Consider the following 20,591-nt stretch of genomic DNA (forward strand, 5'->3'; position numbering starts at 1 on the left):
CTGTGTACATGAGCGCAGCGAGACCGCCTGCAGAGAGAGAAAGACAGCCTGTGTACATGAGCGCAGCGAGACCGCCTGCAGAGAGAGACAGTCTGTGTACGAGAGCAGAGAGACCGCCTGCAGAGAGAGAGAGAGAGACAGTCTGTGTACATGAGCGCAGCGAGACCGCCTGCAGAGAGAGAAAGACAGCCTGTGTACATGAGCGCAGCGAGACCGCCTGCAGAGAGAGACAGTCTGTGTACATGAGCGCAGCGAGACCGCCTGCAGAGAGAGAGAGAGAGACAGTCTGTGTACATGAGCGCAGCGAGACCGCCTGCAGAGAGAGAGAGAGACAGTCTGTGTACATGAGCGCAGCGAGACCGCCTGCAGAGAGAGAGAGAGACAGTCTGTGTACATGAGCGCAGCGAGACCGCCTGCAGAGAGAGAGAGAGAGACAGTCTGTGTACATGAGCGCAGCGAGACCGCCTGCAGAGAGAGAGACAGTCTGTGTACATGAACGCAGCGAGACCACCTGCAGAGAGAGAGAGACAGTCTGTGTAAATGAGAGCAGAGAGACTGCCTGCAGAGAGAGAGAGAGACAGTCTGTGTACATGAGAGCAGAGAGACTGCATGCAGAGAGAGAGAGAGAGAGACAGTCTGTGTACATGAGCGCAGCGAGACCACCTGCAGAGAGAGAGAGACAGTCTGTGTACATGAGCGCAGCGAGACCGCCTGCAGAGAGAGAGACAGTCTGTGTACATGAGAGCAGCGAGACCGCCTGCAGAGAGAGAGAGACAGTCTGTGTACATGAGAGCAGCGAGACCGCCTGCAGAGAGAGAGAGACTGTCTGTGTACATGAGCGCAGCGAGACCGCCTGCAGAGAGAGAGACAGTCTGTGTACATGAGCGCAGCGAGACCGCCTGCAGAGAGAGACAGTCTGTGTACATGAGAGCAGCGAGACCGCCTTCAGAGAGAGAGACAGTCTGTCTACATGAGCGCAGCGAGACCGCCTGCAGAGAGAGAGAGACAGTCTGTGTACATGAGAGCAGCGAGACCACCTGCAGAGAGAGAGACAGTCTGTGTACATGAGCGCAGCGAGACCGCCTGCAGAGAGAGAGAGAGAGACAGTCTGTGTACATGAGCAGCGAGACCACCTGCAGAGAGAGAGAGAGATAGTCTGTGTACATGAGCGCAGCAAGACCACCTGCAGAGAGAGAGACAGTCTGTGTACATGAGAGCAGCGAGACCGCCTGCAGAGAGAGACAGTCTGTGTACATGAGCGCAGCGAGGCCGCCTGCAGAGAGAGAGACAGTCTGTGTACATGAGCAGCGAGACCACCTGCAGAGAGAGAGAGACAGACTGTGTACATGAGCAGCGAGACCGCCTGCAGAGAGAAAGAGACAGTCTGTGTACATGAGCGCAGCGAGACCGCCTGCAGAGAGAGAGAGAGACAGTCTGTGTACATGAGAGCAGCGAGACCGCCTGCAGAGAGAGAGAGACAGTCTATGTACATGAGCGCAGCGAGACCGCCTGCAGAGAGAGAGAGAGATAGTCTGTGTACATGAGAGCAGCGAGACCGCCTGCAGAGAGAGAGAGACAGACTGTGTACATGAGCGCAGCGAGACCACCTGCAGAGAGAGAGAGACAGTCTGTGTACATGAGAGCAGCGAGACCGCCTGCAGAGAGAGAGAGACAGTCCGTGTACATGAGCGCAGCAAGACCGCCTGCAGAGAGAGAGACAGTCTGTGTAGATGAGCGCAGCGAGACCGCCTGCAGAGAGAGAGACAGTCTGTGTACATGAGCGCAGCGAGACCGCCTGCAGAGAGAGAGACAGTCTGTGTACATGAGCACAGCGAGACCGCCTGCAGAGAGAGAGACAGTCTGTGTACATGAGCACAGCGAGACCACCTGCAGAGAGAGACAGTCTGTGTACATGAGCGCAGCGAGACCGTCTGCAGGGAGAGAGACAGTCTGTGTACATGAGCGCAGCAAGACCGCCTGCAGAGAGAGAGACAGTCTGTGTACATGAGCGCAGTGAGACCGCCTGCAGAGAGAGACAGTCTATATATATATATACATGGGGTATTTACCTGTCACAGTGTATATATGGGGTTATTTACCTGTCACAGTGTATATATGGGGTATTTACCTGTCACAGTGTATATATGGGGTATTTACCTGTCACAGTGTATATATGGGGTTATTTACCTGTCACAGTGTATATATGGGGTTATTTACCTGTCACAGTGTATATATGGGGTATTTACCTGTCACAGTGTATATATGGGGTATTTACCTGTCACAGTGTATATATGGGGTTATTTACCTGTCACAGTGTATATATGGGGTATTTACCTGTCACAGTGTATATATGGGGGTATTTACCTGTCACGGTGTATACATGGGGTATTTACCTGTCACGGTGTATACATGGGGTATTTACCTGTCACGGTGTATATGGGGGTATTTACCTGTCACAGTGTATATATATGGGGTATTTACCTGTCACAGTGTATATATATATGGGGTATTTACCTGTCACTGTGTATATATGGGGTATTTACCTGTCACGGTGTATATATGGGGTATTTACCTGTCACGGTGTATATATGGGGGTATTTACCTGTCACGGTGTATATATGGGGGTATTTACCTGTCACGGTGTATATATGGTGGTATTTACCTGTCATGGTGTATATATGGTGATATTTACCTGTCACGGTGTGGTGATATTTACCTGTCACGGTGTATATATGGGGGTATTTACCTGTCACGGTATATATATGGGGTTATTTACCTGTCACGGTGTATATATGGGGTATTTACCTGTCACGGTGTATATATGGGGGTATTTACCGGTCACGGTGTATATATATGGGGGTATTTACCTGTCACGGTATATATATGGGGTTATTTACCTGTCACGGTGTATATATGGGGTATTTACCGGTCACTGTGTATATATGGGGTATTTACCTGTCACGGTGTATATATTTGGGGTATTTACCTGTCACGGTGTATATATGGGGGTATTTACCTGTCACGGTGTATATATGGGGGTATTTACCTGTCATGGTGTATATATGGGGGTATTTACCTGTCACGGTGTATATATATGGGGGTATTTACCTGTCACTGTGTGTATATATGGGGGTATTAACCTGTCACGGTGTGTATATATGGGGGTATTTACCTGTCACGGTGTGTATATATGGGGGTATTTACCTGTCACGGTGTATATATGGGGGTATTTACCTGTCACGGTGTATATATGGGGGTATTTACCTGTCACGGTGTATATATGGGGGTATTTACCTGTCACGGTGTATATATGGGGGTATTTACCTGTCACGGTGTATATATGGGGGTATTTACCTGTCACGGTGTGTATATATGGGGGTATTTACCTGTCACGGTGTATATATGGGGGTATTTACCTGTCACGGTGTATATATGGGGGTATTTACCTGTCACGGTGTATATATGGGGGTATTTACCTGTCACGGTGTATATATGGGGGTATTTACCTGTCACGGTGTATATATGGGGTATTTACCTGTCACGGTGTATATATGGGGTATTTACCTGTCACGTTGTATATATGGGGGTATTTACCTGTCACGGTGTATATATGGGGTATTTACCTGTCACGATGTATATATATGGGGTATTTACCTGTCACGGTGTATATATGGGGTATTTACCTGTCACGATGTATATATATGGGGTATTTACCTGTCACGGTGTATATATGGGGGTATTTACCTGTCACGGTGTATATATGGGGTATTTACCTGTCACGGTGTATATATGGGGTATTTACCTGTCACAGTGTATATATTTGGGGTATTTACCTGTCACGGTGTATATATGGGGTATTTACCTGTCACGGTGTATATATTTGGGGTATTTACCTGTCACGGTGTATATATGGGGTATTTACCTGTCACAGTGTATATATTTGGGGTATTTACCTGTCACGGTGTATATATTTGGGGTATTTACCTGTCATGGTGTATATATGGGGTATTTACCTGTCACGGTGTATATATTTGGGGTATTTACCTGTCACGGTGTATATATGGGGGTATTTACCTGTCACGGTGTATATTTGGGGTATTTACCTGTCACGGTGTATATATGGGGGTATTTACCTGTCACGGTGTATATTTGGGGTATTTACCTGTCACGGTGTATATATGGGGTATTTACCTGTCACGGTGTATATTTGGGGTATTTACCTGTCACGGTGTATATATGGGGTATTTACCTGTCAGGGTGTATATATTTGGGGTATTTACCTGTCACGGTGTATATATTTGGGGTATTTACCTGTCACGGTGTATATATGGGGGTATTTACCTGTCACGGTGTATATATGGGGTATTTACCTGTCACGGTGTATATATGGGGTATTTACCTGTCACGGTGTATATATTTTGGGTATTTAGCTGTCACGGTGTATATTTGGGGTATTTACCTGTCACGGTGTATATATTTGGGGTATTTACCTGTCACGGTGTATATATGGGGTATTTACCTGTCACGGTGTATATATTTGGGGTATTTACCTGTCACGGTGTATATATGGGGGTATTTACCTGTCACGGTGTATATTTGGGGTATTTACCTGTCACGGTGTATATATGGGGGTATTTACCTGTCACGGTGTATATATTTGGGGTATTTACCTGTCACGGTGTATATTTGGGGTATTTACCTGTCACGGTGTATATTTGGGGTATTTACCTGTCACGGTGTATATATGGGGTATTTACCTGTCACGGTGTATATATTTGGGGTATTTAGCTGTCACGGTGTATATATGGGGTATTTACCTGTCACGGTGTATATATGGGGTATTTACCTGTCACGGTGTATATATTTGGGGTATTTACCTGTCACGGTGTATATATGGGGTATTTACCTGTCACGGTGTATATATTTGGGGTATTTACCTGTCACGGTGTATATATGGGGGTATTTACCTGTAACGGTGTATATATGGGGGTATTTACCTGTCACGGTGTATATATTTGGGGTATTTACCTGTCACGGTGTATATATGGGGTATTTACCTGTCACGGTGTATATATTTGGGGTATTTACCTGTCACGGTGTATATATGGGGGTATTTACCTGTAACGGTGTATATATGGGGGTATTTACCTGTCACGGTGTATATATTTGGGGTATTTACCTGTCACGGTGTATATCATGGTTATAACAAGCAAGGCGATAACAGACAGATAAATATTCCAGCCCAGAGCGACCTGAATAAACACTGCGCCCGAGAACATGTCCACCTGCGGAGGAGCACAGCGTCACAGTACTGCCACAGTACCCCCCGCTCTAGTACTGTGCTCCCGAGTACTCCCGAGTACTCACCGAGATCTTGGTAAATATATACATTGCCAGAGACAGTACAGACAGGTACACCTGGATCCGCTGCCCCCCAAAGCGTTTTCTGAGGTACTCGGGCATCGTAACCACCTGGGGGGACAAAGTATCACTCGGGAGCAAGAGCAGAGGGACTAACCCGCGGGACGGTCTCGCAGTGTGACGGTCTCGCAGTGTGACGGTCTCGCAGTGTGACGGTCTCGCAGTGTGACGGTCTCGCAGTGTGACGGTCTCGCAGTGTGACGGTCTCGCAGTGTGACGGTCTCGCAGTGTGACTGTCTCTTTTCCTCACCTCAGCTGTCAGATAAACTGGAACAAAAACCCAACCCAGGAGCAAAACCACGAAGACCGCCTGAAAGAGACACGCAGGGTCAGAAAGAGACCGCCTGAAAGAGACACGCAGGGTCAGAAAGAGACCGCCTGAAAGTGACACGCAGGGTCAGAAAGAGACCATCTGAAAGAGACACGCAGGGTCAGAAAGAGACCGCCAGAAAGAGACACGCCGGGTCAGAAAGAGACCATCTGAAAGAGACACGCAGGGTCAGAAAGAGACCGCCTGAAAGAGACACGCAGGGTCAGAAAGAGACCGCCTGAAAGAGACACGCAGGGTCAGAAAGAGACCACTTGAAAGAGACACGCAGGGTCAGAAAGAGACCGTCTGAAAGAGACACGCAGGGTCAGAAAGAGACCATCTGAAAGAGACACGCAGGGTCAGAAAGAGACCGCCAGAAAGAGACACGCCGGGTCAGAAAGAGACCATCTGAAAGAGACACGCAGGGTCAGAAAGAGACCGCCTGAAAGAGACACGCAGGGTCAGAAAGAGACCGCCTGAAAGAGACACGCAGGGTCAGAAAGAGACCGCCAGAAAGAGACACGCAGGGTCAGAAAGAGACCACTTGAAAGAGACACGCAGGGTCAGAAAGAGACCGTCTGAAAGAGACACGCAGGGTCAGAAAGAGACCGCCAGAAAGAGACACGCAGGGTCAGAAAGAGACCGCCTGAAAGAGACACGCAGGGTCAGAAAGAGACCACCAGAAAGAGACACGCAGGGTCAGAAAGAGACCGCTTGAAAGAGACACGCAGGGTCAGAAAGAGACCGTGTGAAAGAGACACGCAGGGTCAGAAAGAGACCGTGTGAAAGAGACACGCAGGATCAGAAAGAGACCACCTGAAAGAGACCACCTGAAAGAGACCACCTGAAAGAGACATGCAGGGTCAGAAACAGACCACCTGAAAGAGACATGCAGGATCAGAAAGAGACCGCCTGAAAGAGGCACGTGGGGTCAGAAAGAGACACGTAGAGTCAGAAAGAGACTGCCTGAAAGAGACATGCAGGGTCCAAAAGAGACCGCAGGATATGAAAGAGACACGCATGGCGAGAAAGAGACAGAGTGAGACACGCAAGGTCAGAAAGAGACAGAGTGAGACGCGCAAGGTCAGAAAGAGACAGAGTGAGACACGCAAGGCCAGAAAGGGACAGAATGCGACGCGCAGGGTCAGAAAGAGACAGAATGCGACACGCAGGGTCAGAAAGGGACAGAATGCGACGCGCAGGGTCAGAAAGGGACAGAATGCGACGCGCAGGGTCAGAAAGAGACAGAATGCGACGCGCAGGGTCAGAAAGGGACAGAATGCGACGCGCAGGGTCAGAAAGGGACAGAATGCGACGCGCAGGGTCAGAAAGCGACGCGCAGGGTCAGAAAGGGACAGAATGCGACGCGCAGGGTCAGAAAGGGACAGAATGCGACGCGCAGGGTCAGAAAGGGACAGAATGCGACGCGCAGGGTCAGAAAGGGACAGAATGCGACGCGCAGGGTCAGAAAGGGACAGAATGCGACGCGCAGGGTCAGAAAGGGACAGAATGCGACGCGCAGGGTCAGAAAGGGACAGAATGCGACGCGCAGGGTCAGAAAGGGACAGAATGCGACGCGCAGGGTCAGAAAGGGACAGAATGCGACGCGCAGGGTCAGAAAGGGACAGAATGCGACGCGCAGGGTCAGAAAGAGACAGAATGCGACGCGCAGGGTCAGAAAGGGACAGAATGCGACGCGCAGGGTCAGAAAGGGACAGAATGCGACGCGCAGGGTCAGAAAGGGACAGAATGCGACGCGCAGGGTCAGAAAGAGACAGAATGCGACGCGCATGGCCAGAAAGAGACAGAGTGAGACACGCAAGGTCAGAAAGGGACAGAATGCGACGCGCAAGGTCAGAAAGGGACAGAATGCGCCGCGCAGGGTCAGAAAGAGACAGAGTGAGACACGCAAGGTCTGAAAGAGACACGCAGGGTCAGAAAGAGACACGCAGGGTCAGAAAGAGACCGCCTGAAAGAGACACGCAGGGTCAGAAAGAGACCATCTGAAAGAGACACGCAGGGTCAGAAAGAGACCGCCTGAAAGAGACACGCAGGGTCAGAAAGAGACCGTCTGAAAGAGACACGCAGGGTCAGAAAGAGACCGCCTGAAAGAGACACGCAGAGTCAGAGAGAGACCGCCTGAAAGAGACACGCAGGGTCAGAAAGAGACTGCTTGAAAGAGACACGCAGGGTCAGAAAGAGACCGAAACAAAAAGAAAACAGCGCACAACGCCAAATCGTGAAGCAAGTATTAATATATATTATAATAATAAAGGGGTAATAAATCTGCGTACATCAAGTTGATAAAATATGTGCATTTAGTGTATATCACACTGGTTTACCACTCCGCAGCTGTAAGCAGGAAGGTCTGGTACTTGGGCTTTCTCTGCAGGAGCCTCCGTGGTGGTTCTGGGGCATGGGACCTTCCCTCACTCCTCTCCGGCAGGACGTCACTCTCAAGGGGGTTCCCTTTAAGCAGCCTGGCTTCACTGCAGGTTCAAATGCTCAGTGGGACCGCTCCTCATCCGGCGATATGCCGCCTTTGGGGGAATTTCCCTTTTTAGCAGCCTTATGGGCGAGACAACCAATGAGGCTTGTACTGTAATCTGATGAGAAGAAAATAGTATAGGTTTAAACTGAGGGTGGCTCTGTTGAGCTATAGTAGATGACACGAGCTGTTGAAAGGTTTTGTAGTGAAGCTGGAACTCTGTCAGGGTTCTGCTCGCCACAAACCAGGGTCGGACCGCGAGGCTGAGGTGGGGTTGTAAAAGCACCGACCTGAGACCGCGCAGGCTGATCCGGATTGCGCAGTTCGTAGTCATATGTAGCAGGATCAGGATTGGAGAAGTCAGCATAGTCGTTGTACAAGCCAGGGTCAGGAAAGGAGACGTCAGGATAAACATTGTTCAGGCAAGAGTTCGGCAACAGGTAGTCAGGAGAGCCCCGCTTCAGCTTAGGAGCGCGGGGTTGACCTCTGCGCGAGCGACGACCATGGCCCATGGTACTGGTCACAGGAGATGGTAGGCAGACCAGAGTAGCACACCGCTTTGCTGCACGGGTGCACCAGTGCTACAGTGCAAGAGTCCTGAGCGGGCTGGGGAATCCTCTGTAACAGTGCAGGAACCAGGACACGACCTCTCTAGATTAGGGAAAGAGTAGGCCCCAGGAACCAGGAAGCTGTAGATACACAGGGAAACCTCCGCTTCAGTGCAGAAATCCAGGAGGCTGAAGGACGCAGGGACGAAACCTCTGCTTCAGAACAGGAAGCTGAAGGACGCAGGACGGAACCTCCGTATCAGCATAGGAGAACAAGCGGCTTGAAGGGAGCTGAAGGACGCAGGGCGGAACCTGGTATCAGCATAGGAGAACAAGCGAGGGCTTGTGGCAAAACAGTAGTGACATCCAGATAGGACTATGCTCGGCAGGGAGCATTCTGGGAAAGCAGTACTTAAAGGCCAGCGGGCCAATCCCCGGCTCGGGTGTGAAGGTACTGCTCCAATGAATGAATGCAAGTCTAGGTTGCAGTGATAGGCTGCACAGCTGCAGTAGATACCAGAGGGAGTGTGTATTGCTTTGGTGAGTGAATCCAGGCTGCAGCAAACCTCAGGAGAGCTGTTCCAGAACTGCACCGGTCTGCAAGGTAAGGCAACCAGTAAACCGCGGAGCGGATTCCTTACAGTACCCCCCCCCCTTCACGCGAGACCTCCGGGCGAACATGAGCACTCAGAGTTGGAGGACCGGGAATTGTTGCTGAACCGTCTAGGATTGGGGTTAGAGTCGTGGTCCAGAGACTCGTGGTTAGTCCTTAGTGTACCCCCACCCCCCGGTGAGAACTGCGGCCAGACAGGACCATCCATGGACCTTGGGGACATTGAGTTGTTCCTAAAATTCTTTAGGTGGAAAGGGCATCCGTAAACGAGCAGTTCTTTGGTGAGTACAGTTCTAGGATATGAGATTGATGGAAGAAACATCCTTGGTACATGGCTCGCCTCGCAAAATGTCTTGGAAATCCAGAGCTGTGAGGAACCAGAGAGTTCCAGAGCAGAAACGGAAGGAGAACCCCTACAGGAAGCCCAGTCTTTAATAAAGGAACCTGAATCTAGGATCAGCGGCCCTGATAGTTGATCGAATACACCAGGAGGAACTTTGTAACAGAAAAAGTCTTGGCTGACCACTGCATGTTGGAATTTGCGAGGAATTTTTCCTCTAGAAGGCTCCCAGGTAATGGTTAGTAAGGGTATAGGCTGGTTGGAAGCTTCTCCCGGTATTGGTATGGAAGGTGACAAGGCAAGCAGTAAACCAGGCATAGGGACCGAAATCTTGGGATACGTACAGAATAATTCCAACTGAGAGGAAATAACAGGGGCAACCGAAAATTCCGAGGGACAAAACCATGGTTTAGCAGGAGCAGATAAGCAAACAACAGTAGAGCTCTCCAATACTGGGAAATCTTCATTGGGAGATAATATTGTCAGTGAATCAGGAATAGTCCTTGGGATCTTTAAATCAGTAGCTTGAGAAAAAGGCAGAGCCAGGGTAGTGGTGGGAGGGAAGCTAACATCAGAAGCTGAAGTCTGTACCTCAGTGACAGGGCCCTGAGAATCAACAAGCAGCAAGTATGAACTATGAAAACTCTTAATGACAGGCACCTTAGGAGTACAAGGAGTCCTCTCTGAAACTGCAATGGCCCTAACCACAGGGGTACCTAACCCGACAAAAACATGAATAGGTGTGTTTTCTAGTGCAAAATCTCTGATCACAGGACTCCTAACCGATAGTGAGGGTGTCTGGGTTTGATTAGAGAAAAAATCAGATGTATTCATAAGTGACTTAGAAACAATTACTGAGGTTCTAGATTTGCTGGACATGTGAGAAAAAATACCCTTTAAGACAGGAGCTTTAATTTCTTCCCAGAGTAACCCCATGTTTGCTGGGGCATATTTAGACACAGTACTGAGGAACTGGGTTTCCGCAAAGGCAGGACAGCTAAACAGCTCAGATTTAATCCCCAGGACTTGTAATATATGCATGGTGACCTCAGACAGTACTAAGGGAGTGACCACAGATATGCTGATCCCTGGAGAATTAGCCTGGACAGAGAAATCAGGGGGACCCCCAGACAGGATACTCATTGTAGGAAGAGCTTCAGAATCAGAAGGAGAATCATTACCTCTCAGAGTCTCAAAACTAGTAAGACACAATTCAGCGAAAAGGGAAACAGTGTGCAAGCTTTTTACTAATCTATATGAAAAAGCGTCACTTTTGGGAGAAAACCGTGCGTCAGCAAACATTCCTGGGAACATAATATGAACCCCAGGAGGGACATACAGACTACTGTATGCTTTTAACCCTAAGCTTAAAGAGGAGGAGAACTCAGACAGTACACGGGGGTTAATCATAACTGTACTGGTCTCTGAAGTAGGTATTTGGTAAGGAATGTCTGGGAAACCAGAAATTACTGCAGACTCCATAATGTGGGAACTATGCGCTGAAGCAGGAATCACCGCTATGTGGGCGACAGGCTGGTTCAGCGAAACACCCAGGAGAAGGAACTCTGCGAGCAAGCTTAGGGAAAAACCTGACTCCTGAATACATTTATCGGGAACCAGAACTTTAGCCGAAGTTTCCGGAGACGAAACTGCGGAAACTTGAGCTGAAGCAGGGGATTTATAGCAAAGAATATCTAAGGACTCCGTACGGTTATGGGAATCCCTCAATGCAACCTCTGCTGTCTGACTTGTGGACTCATTCTCTGAGGCTAAAACGAAGGCATTAACTTGGAGGCAGCAAGAATTTACAGGGGTTAATGCAGACAATGCCTGAGAGTAAAACATAGGTAATCTTCTCTCTGTATTAGGAGAGACCAGGAATCTCTCGTCTGAAGCTAGGGGCGTGACCATGGCTGACAGAGAACAGGGATTTACCAAAGGAAACTCAGAGAGCTGCCCCACAGGGGTTAATACAGAAATAAAGAATGTGTGAATCTGTCCTGCGCTTCAGTGTGCAGAGTGGCAGTCTGAAATTGTGTCAGACACTGGGGCAGCGCATGAGGGAGCTCCGCTTGGCCACAGAATTGACCGGTGCAGGGGGCTGTTGGTAACTTACCTCACCTGCATCTCCGGTCTGGGGCCTGCTCACCTCGGCTGCTCCTGCGTGCCACCGTCAGAAGAGTTACTGGAAACAATGGAGGATTCCGGCGCAACTGCGCATGTCTGACTCAGAGAGGCTGCTGGGATCTTCAAAAAACTTTATTCATAGAACACACAAGGGCTAGCACCGCATTCTCCCCCTCAACGCGTTTCACCCTTAGGAATAGGGCTTCGAAGCCGAAGGGTGAAACGCGTTGAGGGGGAGAATGCGGTGCTAGCCCTTGTGTGTTCTATGAATAAAGTTTTTTGAAGATCCCAGCAGCCTCTCTGAGTCAGACATGCGCAGTTGCGCCGGAATCCTCCATTGTTTCTAATACAGAAATAACCCTGGGAACAGAACTTAGGGATTCTTTCTCTGACGGGGAAAGCGCACAGGACTGCCTAGCAGAGGTTAAAGCTGGAAAACCCTCAAGACCTGGAGTGACAGATTCGGAGTTAGAAATAGGGGAACTAAGGGACTTATTCTCTGATAGTAGAACCTTAGTGTTGGCTAGTGAAACATATGTATTCTCCAGGGGAACCTCACAGGACTGCTCGGCAGGGGTTAAAGCTGGAAAACCCTCAAGACTTAGAGAAAGGGCTTCTGAGCTAGAAATAGGAGAACTAATGAACTTATTCTCTGATACAAGAACATTAGTGCTGGGTAGAGCAACATATGTATTCTCCAGGGGGACCTCACAGGACTGATCGGCCGGGGTTAACGAAAACATATCATTGGTGTCAGGGAACCCGGGCATACACTCAGGGCAAGGATCCGTGGTAGACCAGGGATACAGCCAAGCGGCAGCGAAGCTGGCGAGGGGAGGATCCTGTTCCTTTATGCAAATGTCCAATGTCATGGAAAGGATATGGAGTGTTTTTTGGGCATCAGCCAACATGAGGAGAGGGTCCTCTTGTGCTATATAAATGTCTAAAGACAAGGCCAGGGAAGAGAGTTCCTTTTGGGCGTCGTCCAATTCTAAAGGGTACACATTTTCCCAAGTTAAAGGGTAACCAGGAAAGCAAATACAAGCGGCCAGCGATTGTTTTAAGTCCCGGAGGAGGTAAACCTTCATTATGAGATCATTACGGCATTTGTTTTGCATAGGGGTCAAACCTTTAAACACAACCAGATCTTCAAGCATGGGTATTATCTCACATAGAAACTGGTATTCACACTGGGACTGGTTTACAGGCCGGGACAGGCTTTCAGAAAAAAACTTACCAACCCTTACCTCAGCGGGGTCCGAGTTTGTGGGGCCGAGCATACTGTCAGGGTTCTGCTCGCCACAAACCAGGGTCGGACCGCGTGGCTGAGGTAGGGTTGTAAAAGCACCGACCTGAGACCGCGCAGGCTGATCCGGATTGCGCAGTTCGTAGTCATATGTAGCAGGATCAGGATTGGAGAAGTCAGCATCGTCGTTGTACAAGCCAGGGTCAGGACAGGAGACATCAGGATAAACATTGTTCAGGCAAGAGTTCGGCAACATGTAGTCAGGAGAACCCCGCTTCAGCTTAGGAGCGCGGGGTTGGGCTCTGCGCGAGCGACGACCATGGCCCATGGTACTGGTCACAGGAGATGGTAGGCAGACCAGAGTAGCACACCGCTTTGCTGCACGGGTGCACCAGTGCTACAGCGCAAGAGTCCTGAGCGGGCTGGGGAATCCTCTGTAACAGCGCAGGAACCAGGACACGGCCTCTCTAGATTAGGGAAAGAGTAGGCCCCAGGAACCAGGAAGCTGGAGATACACAGGGAAACCTCCGCTTCAGAGCAGGAATCCAGGAGACTGAAGGACGCAGGGACGAAACCTCTGCTTCAGCACAGGAGAACAGAAGCTGAAGGACGCAGGAACGAAACCTCTGCTTCAGCACAGGAGAACAGAAGCTGAAGGACGCAGGGACGAAACCTCTGCTTCAGCACAGGAGAACAGAAGCTGAAGGACGCAGGGCGGAACCTGGTATCAGCATAGGAGAACAAGCGAGGGCTTGTGGCAAAACAGTAGTGACATCCAGATAGGACTATGCTCGGCAGGGAGCATTATGGGAAGACAGTACTTAAAGGCCAGCGGGCCAATCCCCGGCGGGGGTGTGAAGGTACTGCTCCAATGAGTGAATGCAAGTCTAGGTTGCAGTGATAGGCTGCACAGCTGCAGTAGATACCAGAGGGAGTGTGTATTGCTTTGGTGAGTGAATCCAGGCTGCAGCAAACCTCAGGAGAGGAGTTCCAGAACTGCACCGGTCTGCAAGGTAAGGTAACCAGTAACCCGCGGAGCGGATTCCTTACAAACTCAACCGGAACCAGCTGGGACTGGACACAACACCACTTGCATCTTCTCCCTGCTCCCAGCTCAGGAATTCTGCGAGTACACAAGGGAAGGGAAAGGATTGTGGAATTTGTCCATGTTTTCATCTTCCATGGTTGACAGAATAATGTAACCCACAGCTTCCTTTCATCCTCTTTCATCTTTGTGGACAGACACGAAGGCTGCTAAAAAGGGAAATTCCCCCAAAGGCGGCATATCGCCGGATGAGGAGCGGTCCCACTGAGCATTTGAACCTGCAGTGAAGCCAGGCTGCTTAAAGGGAACCCCCTTGAGAGTGACGTCCTGCCGGAGAGGAGTGAGGGAAGGTCCCATGCCCCAGAACCACCACGGAGGCTCCTGCAGAGAAAGCCAAGTACCAGACCTTCCTGCTTACAGCTGCGGAGTGGTAAACCAGTGTGATATACACTAAATGCACATATTTTATCAACTTGATGTACGCAGATTTTATACCCCTTTATTATTATAATATATCAGTACTTGCTTCACTATTTGGCGTTGTGCGCTGTTTTCTTTTTGTTTCCATTTCTTAGAGTGTGTGGGGTGCTGAGCCACCCCTAATGTTTATAGCAGCAGACGCCCTTATCAGCCACACGGTTATGATATAATTTTATTATCTTATCACTTATTCACTGTGGTATTGTGGTTTACTTCTATATTCTATGGTTTAGTCACTGCACTGTATCCATATATATGTAAAAGTTAGATAGTAGCGCACAGTTTATTTTTGTTTTTTCAGAAAGAGACCGCCTGAAAGAGACACGCAGGGTCAGAAAGTGACCGCCAGAAAGAGACACGCAGGGTCAGAAAGAGACCGCCAGAAAGAGACACGCAGGGTCAGAAAGAGACCGCCTGAAAGAGACACGCAGAGTCAGAGAGAGACCACCTGAAAGAGACACGCAGGGTCAGAAAGAGACCGCTTGAAAGAGACACGCAGGGTCAGAAAGAGACTGTGTGAAAGAGACACGCAGGGTCAGAAAGAGACCGTGTGAAAGAGACACGCAGGATCAGAAAGAGACCACCTGAAAGAGACCACCTGAAAGAGACATGCAGGGTCAGAAACAGACCACCTGAAAGAGACATGCAGGATCAGAAAGAGACCGCCTGAAAGAGGCACGTGGGGTCAGAAAGAGACTGCCTGAAAGAGACACGCAGGGTCAGAAAGAGACACGTAGGGTCAGAAAGAGACTGCCTGAAAGAGACATGCAGGGTCCAAAAGAGACCGCAGGATATGAAAGAGACACGCATGGCGAGAAAGAGACAGAGTGAGACACGCAAGGTCAGAAAGAGACAGAGTGAGACACGCAAGGTCAGAAAGAGACAGAGTGAGACACGCAAGGTCAGAAAGAGACAGAGTGAGACACGCAAGGTCAGAAAGAGACAGAGTGAGACACGCAAGGTCAGAAAGAGACAGAGTGAGACACGCAAGGCCAGAAAGGGACAGAATGCGACGCGCAGGGTCAGAAAAGGACAGAATGCGACGCGCAGGGTCAGAAAAGGACAGAATGCGACGCGCAGGGTCAGAAAAGGACAGAATGCGACGCGCAGGGTCAGAAAGGGACAGAATGCTACGCGCAGGGTCAGAAAGGGACAGAATGCGACACGCATGGTCAGAAAGGGACAGAATGCGAAGCGCAGGGTCAGAAAGGGACAGAATGCGACGCGCAGGGTCAGAAAGGGACAGAATGCGACGCGCAGGGTCAGAAAGGGACAGAATGCGACGAGCAGGGTCAGAAAGGGACAGAATGCGATGCGCAGGGTCACAAAGGGACAGAATGCGACGCGCAGGGTCAGAAAGGGACAGAATGCGACGCGCAGGGTCAGAAAGGGACAGAATGCGACGCGCAGGGTCAGAAAGGGACAGAATGCGACGCGCAGGGTCAGAAAGGGACAGAATGCGACGCGCAGGGTCAGAAAGGGACAGAATGCGACGCGCAGGGTCAGAAAGGGACAGAATGCGACGCGCAGGGTCAGAAAGGGACAGAATGCGACGCGCAGGGTCAGAAAGGGACAGAATGCGACGCGCAGGGTCAGAAAGGGACAAAATGCGACGCGCATGGCCAGAAAGGGACAGAATGTGCCGCGCAGGGTCAGAAAGGGACAGAATGCGACGCGCATGGCCAGAAAGGGACAGAATGCGACGCGCAGGGTCAGAAAGGGACAGAATGCGACACGCAGGGTCAGAAAGGGACAGAATGCGACGTGCAGGGCCAGAAGGGGACAGAATGCGACGCGCAGGGTCAGAAAGGGACAGAATGCGACGCGCAGGGTCAGAAAGGGACAGAATGCGACGTGCAGGGTCAGAAAGGGACAGAATGCGACGTGCAGGGTCAGAAAGGGACAGAATGCGACGCGCAGGGTCAGAAAGGGACAGAATGCAACGCGCAGGGTCAGAAAGGGACAGAATGCGACGCGCAGGGTCAGAAAGGGACAGAATGCGACGCGCAGGGTCAGAAAGAGACCGCCTGAAAGAGACACGCAGGGTCAGAAAGGGACAGAATGCGACGCGCAGGGTCAGAAAGGGACAGAATGCGACGCGCAGGGCCAGAAAGAGACAGAGTGAGACGCGCAGGGTCAGAAAGGGACAGAATGCGACGCGCAGGGTCAGAAAGGGACAGAATGCGACGCGCAGGGTCAGAAAGGGACAAAATGCGACGCGCATGGCCAGAAAGGGACAGAATGTGACGCGCAGGGTCAGAAAGGGACAGAATGCGACGCGCATGGCCAGAAAGGGACAGAATGCGACGCGCAGGGTCAGAAAGGGACAGAATGCGACACGCAGGGTCAGAAAGGGACAGAATGCGACGTGCAGGGCCAGAAGGGGACAGAATGCGACGCGCAGGGTCAGAAAGGGACAGAATGCGACGCGCAGGGTCAGAAAGGGACAGAATGCGACGTGCAGGGTCAGAAAGGGACAGAATGCGACGTGCAGGGTCAGAAAGGGACAGAATGCGACGCGCAGGGTCAGAAAGGGACAGAATGCACGCGCAGGGTCAGAAAGGGACAGAATGCGACGCGCAGGGTCAGAAAGGGACAGAATGCGACGCGCAGGGTCAGAAAGAGACCGCCTGAAAGAGACACGCAGGGTCAGAAAGGGACAGAATGCGACGCGCAGGGTCAGAAAGGGACAGAATGCGACGCGCAGGGCCAGAAAGAGACAGAGTGAGACGCGCAGGGTCAGAAAGAGATAGAGTGAGACGCGCAGGGTCAGAAAGAGATAGAGTGAGACGCGCAGGGTCAGAAAGAGATAGAGTGAGACGCGCACTGTCTCATGAGACCTATCCTTACATTCCACTCAAATCCGGCCACAGCGAGACCACTCGCTGCTCCTGTACCGGCCAGACCCACAAAGTGACCGCTCCCAATGTTACTGGCGAAGAGAGAGGCTCCAACCTGTGAGAGACACAGAGAGAGCGTAAGAGAGAGGCTAAAACCTGTGAGAGACACAGAGAGAGCGTAAGAGAGAGGCTCCAACCTGTGAGAGACACAGAGAGAGCGTAAGAGAGAGGCTCCAACCTGTGAGAGACACCGAGAGAGCGTAAGAGAGACATGACGGAATGGAGATATCAGAGGAAAGAGTATTATATACATGGAAGCATTAGTTTCTGCTGAGGTACTAATGTTATTGGGTATAGGAGTACTGATGTTATTGAGTGTAGCAGTACTGATGTTATTGAGTATAGGAGTACTGATGTTATTGAGTATAGGAGTACTGATGTTATTGAGTGTAGCAGTACTGATGTTATTGAGTGTAGCAGTACTGATGTTATTGAGTATAGGAGTACTGATGTTATTGAGTATAGGAGTACTGATGTTATTGAGTATAGGAGTACTGATGTTATTGAGTATAGGAGTACTGATGTTATGGAGTGTAGCAGTACTGATGTTATTGAGTATAGGAGTACTGATGTTATTGAGTATATCAGTACTGATGTTATTGAGTATAGGAGTACTGATGTTATTGAGTATAGGAGTACTGATGTTATTGAGTATAGGAGTACTGATGTTATGGAGTGTAGCAGTACTGATGTTATTGAGTATAGGAGTACTGATGTTATTGAGTATATCAGTACTGATGTTATTGAGTATAGGAGTACTGATGTTATTGAGTATAGGAGTACTGATGTTATTGCGTATATCAGTACTGATGTTATTGAGTATATCGGTACTAATGTGCTTGAGTATAGGAGTACTGATGTTATTGAGCATATGGGTACTAATGTTATTGTGTATAGAAGTACTGATGTTATTGAGTATATGGGTACTAATGTTATTGAGTATATGGGTACTGATGTTCTTTGGCGTAAGAGTAGTGATGTTATTGAGTATAGGAGTACTGATGTTATTGAGTATATGAGTACTGATGGTCTTGAGTATAGGAGTACAGGTGTTATTGAGTATAAGGGTCCTAATGTTATTGACTATAGGAGTACTGATGTTATTGAGTATAAGGGTCCTAATGTTATTGACTATAGGGGTACTGATGTTATTGAGTATACAGTGTGATACCAGCACTGGCATCTAGGTGCTGGAAAGAGTTAATCCTCCCTGGAGTTGTCAAGAACACCTGGAATCTAATTAATCAGCCTGAGCTGAACTCCTGAAAAACAAGGAAGCAGCAAGGCACAGAGAGACAGTTTTCCCCAGAGAAGGGTGAGACAGAGGAGCTCCCCAGCTACCAGGAGCTGGTTAAAGAAGCTTACAGAGAGTGAGAGACACTGCTGAGAGAGCCATGCTGAAGCAGTGACGTCTGGTTGCAGAGGACCTTAAAAGACTAAAGATAAGGCAAGCGCTTTGTTATTATCTGCAGAGACTTTGTATGGAATGTACATATTTTGCGGCTAACAACCGGCTTAGCTGGCGGCCCTGATAGTAAGGGCCTGAGAAGTCAGTTAGTTCCCTGAATAGGGATAGGATGTGTGAACTCCGCACACTGGTATCCAGACTCTTGGCTGTACTAGTTCCAGCCCTCCCACAGAGGCTTGAGCCACTTCCATCTGCTCGCTCGAGTGGGATGTGTGTTGGAAGTAAAGTATACCGGCGATTGTGGTGGACTACTCAACACGGGTCCTGCGAGAAGCCGCAACCCGGAAGTAACAACTGAGCTTTGCCGAGCAAGGCAGCCCCAGCACGCGGGACTGATCTGTGAGTCTCAGCATATACCTCCTGCGCCTACCAATTCATTTGGACTGATTACCTGTGCACTGGCCGCTACTGGACTTGTATATTCTGATATGTAAGTTTTTACTTGTTATTATATTACTTGTTTATTACATATTTCTTTACCCTTGGTGCGCTTCTGTGTTTATTTTCTATAGCAGTACTGATGTTATTGAGTATAGGAGTACTGATGTTATTGAGTATAGGAGTACTGATGTTATTGAGTATAGGAGTACTGATGTTATTGAGTATAGGAGTACTGATGTTATTGAGTATAGGAGTACTGATGTTATTGAGTATAGCAGTACTGATGTTATTGAGTATAGGAGTACTGATGTTATGGAGTATATGGGTACTAATGTTATTGAGTCTAGCAGTATTGATATTATAACCGGGTTTATGGGTACTAATGTTATTGAGTATATGGGTACTAATGTTATTCAGTATAGGAGTACTGCTGTTATTGAGTATATGGGTACTGATCTTCTTGAGTATAGGAGTTCTGATGTTATTGAGTATATAGTGTCACGGTAGCTATGATAGGGTATAATACATACCAAATATCTGGGTTGAACTGAACGAGGCTTAGATATAATAAAATATATTTATTCCTTGAAATAGGTGAACACAGCAATATAGTAAAATTAACAGGCAAGAAGGTAACACTTACTTAGGGTTGGGGAATGGAGAAGTATCAGCTAGCAATTCTCCAGCAATCCAGTGACATTCAAGATGTAAAACGAAGACTCAGACTATAGGGTGGACAACAGTTTAAATACCTTTGTAACCCTATTTTTAACATTGAATATAGACTATTGGTGAACAATTATCTGTATCCAATCCCTAACGTGGGAACACATATTAACCCATGCCCCCCAGCTAGTTAGCCCATGCGTACTGGGACTCTGGGGGTCTTATTTCTGTAGCCCCATAATTAAATCAGGGGCGACGACCAGTCTACCAGATGAAGTATCTGGCAGGATCTTCATTGTTTGTAGGTGTAGATATAACACTTACAAACCACTCCAGTTTGATGCGTCTCCGCCCTCAGGTAAACAGTTAGAGTGGCAGAGTCTTTTGATCAGTACTTGATTCCTAGACTTTGGGTCGCCCCCCCGACCATTTGCATTCCTTTGTGTGAAGGAATCTTCATGAGTTTTTATCCCGCCTTGGAATACAATATTAAAGTTAAAACACAAACATATTAAAATATCCGGTTCCGTTAGGTCCAGCGGGTCCAAACGTCCCAGA

At 49.1% G+C, this 20,591-nt stretch overlaps 1 protein-coding gene across 1 annotated transcript in view; it reads right to left on the reverse strand.

The window, feature by feature from the left end:
- Window positions 1-966: 966 nt before the first annotated feature.
- LOC142484922 (sodium/glucose cotransporter 2-like) overlaps window positions 967-20,591 on the reverse strand; it is a 36,506-nt gene continuing 16,881 nt past the window's right edge. The window contains exons 3-7 of the mRNA XM_075584174.1: window positions 17,469-17,573; window positions 5,672-5,731; window positions 5,368-5,472; window positions 5,180-5,285; window positions 967-989 (exon numbers count right to left, since the gene is read on the reverse strand). Coding sequence (XP_075440289.1) covers window positions 967-989; window positions 5,180-5,285; window positions 5,368-5,472; window positions 5,672-5,731; window positions 17,469-17,573 — 399 coding nt within the window. The remainder of the gene's footprint in view (window positions 990-5,179; window positions 5,286-5,367; window positions 5,473-5,671; window positions 5,732-17,468; window positions 17,574-20,591) is intronic.

This window comes from Ascaphus truei, unplaced genomic scaffold (genome assembly GCF_040206685.1).
Source record: "Ascaphus truei isolate aAscTru1 unplaced genomic scaffold, aAscTru1.hap1 HAP1_SCAFFOLD_467, whole genome shotgun sequence".
Taxonomy (NCBI): Eukaryota; Metazoa; Chordata; class Amphibia; order Anura; family Ascaphidae; genus Ascaphus; species Ascaphus truei.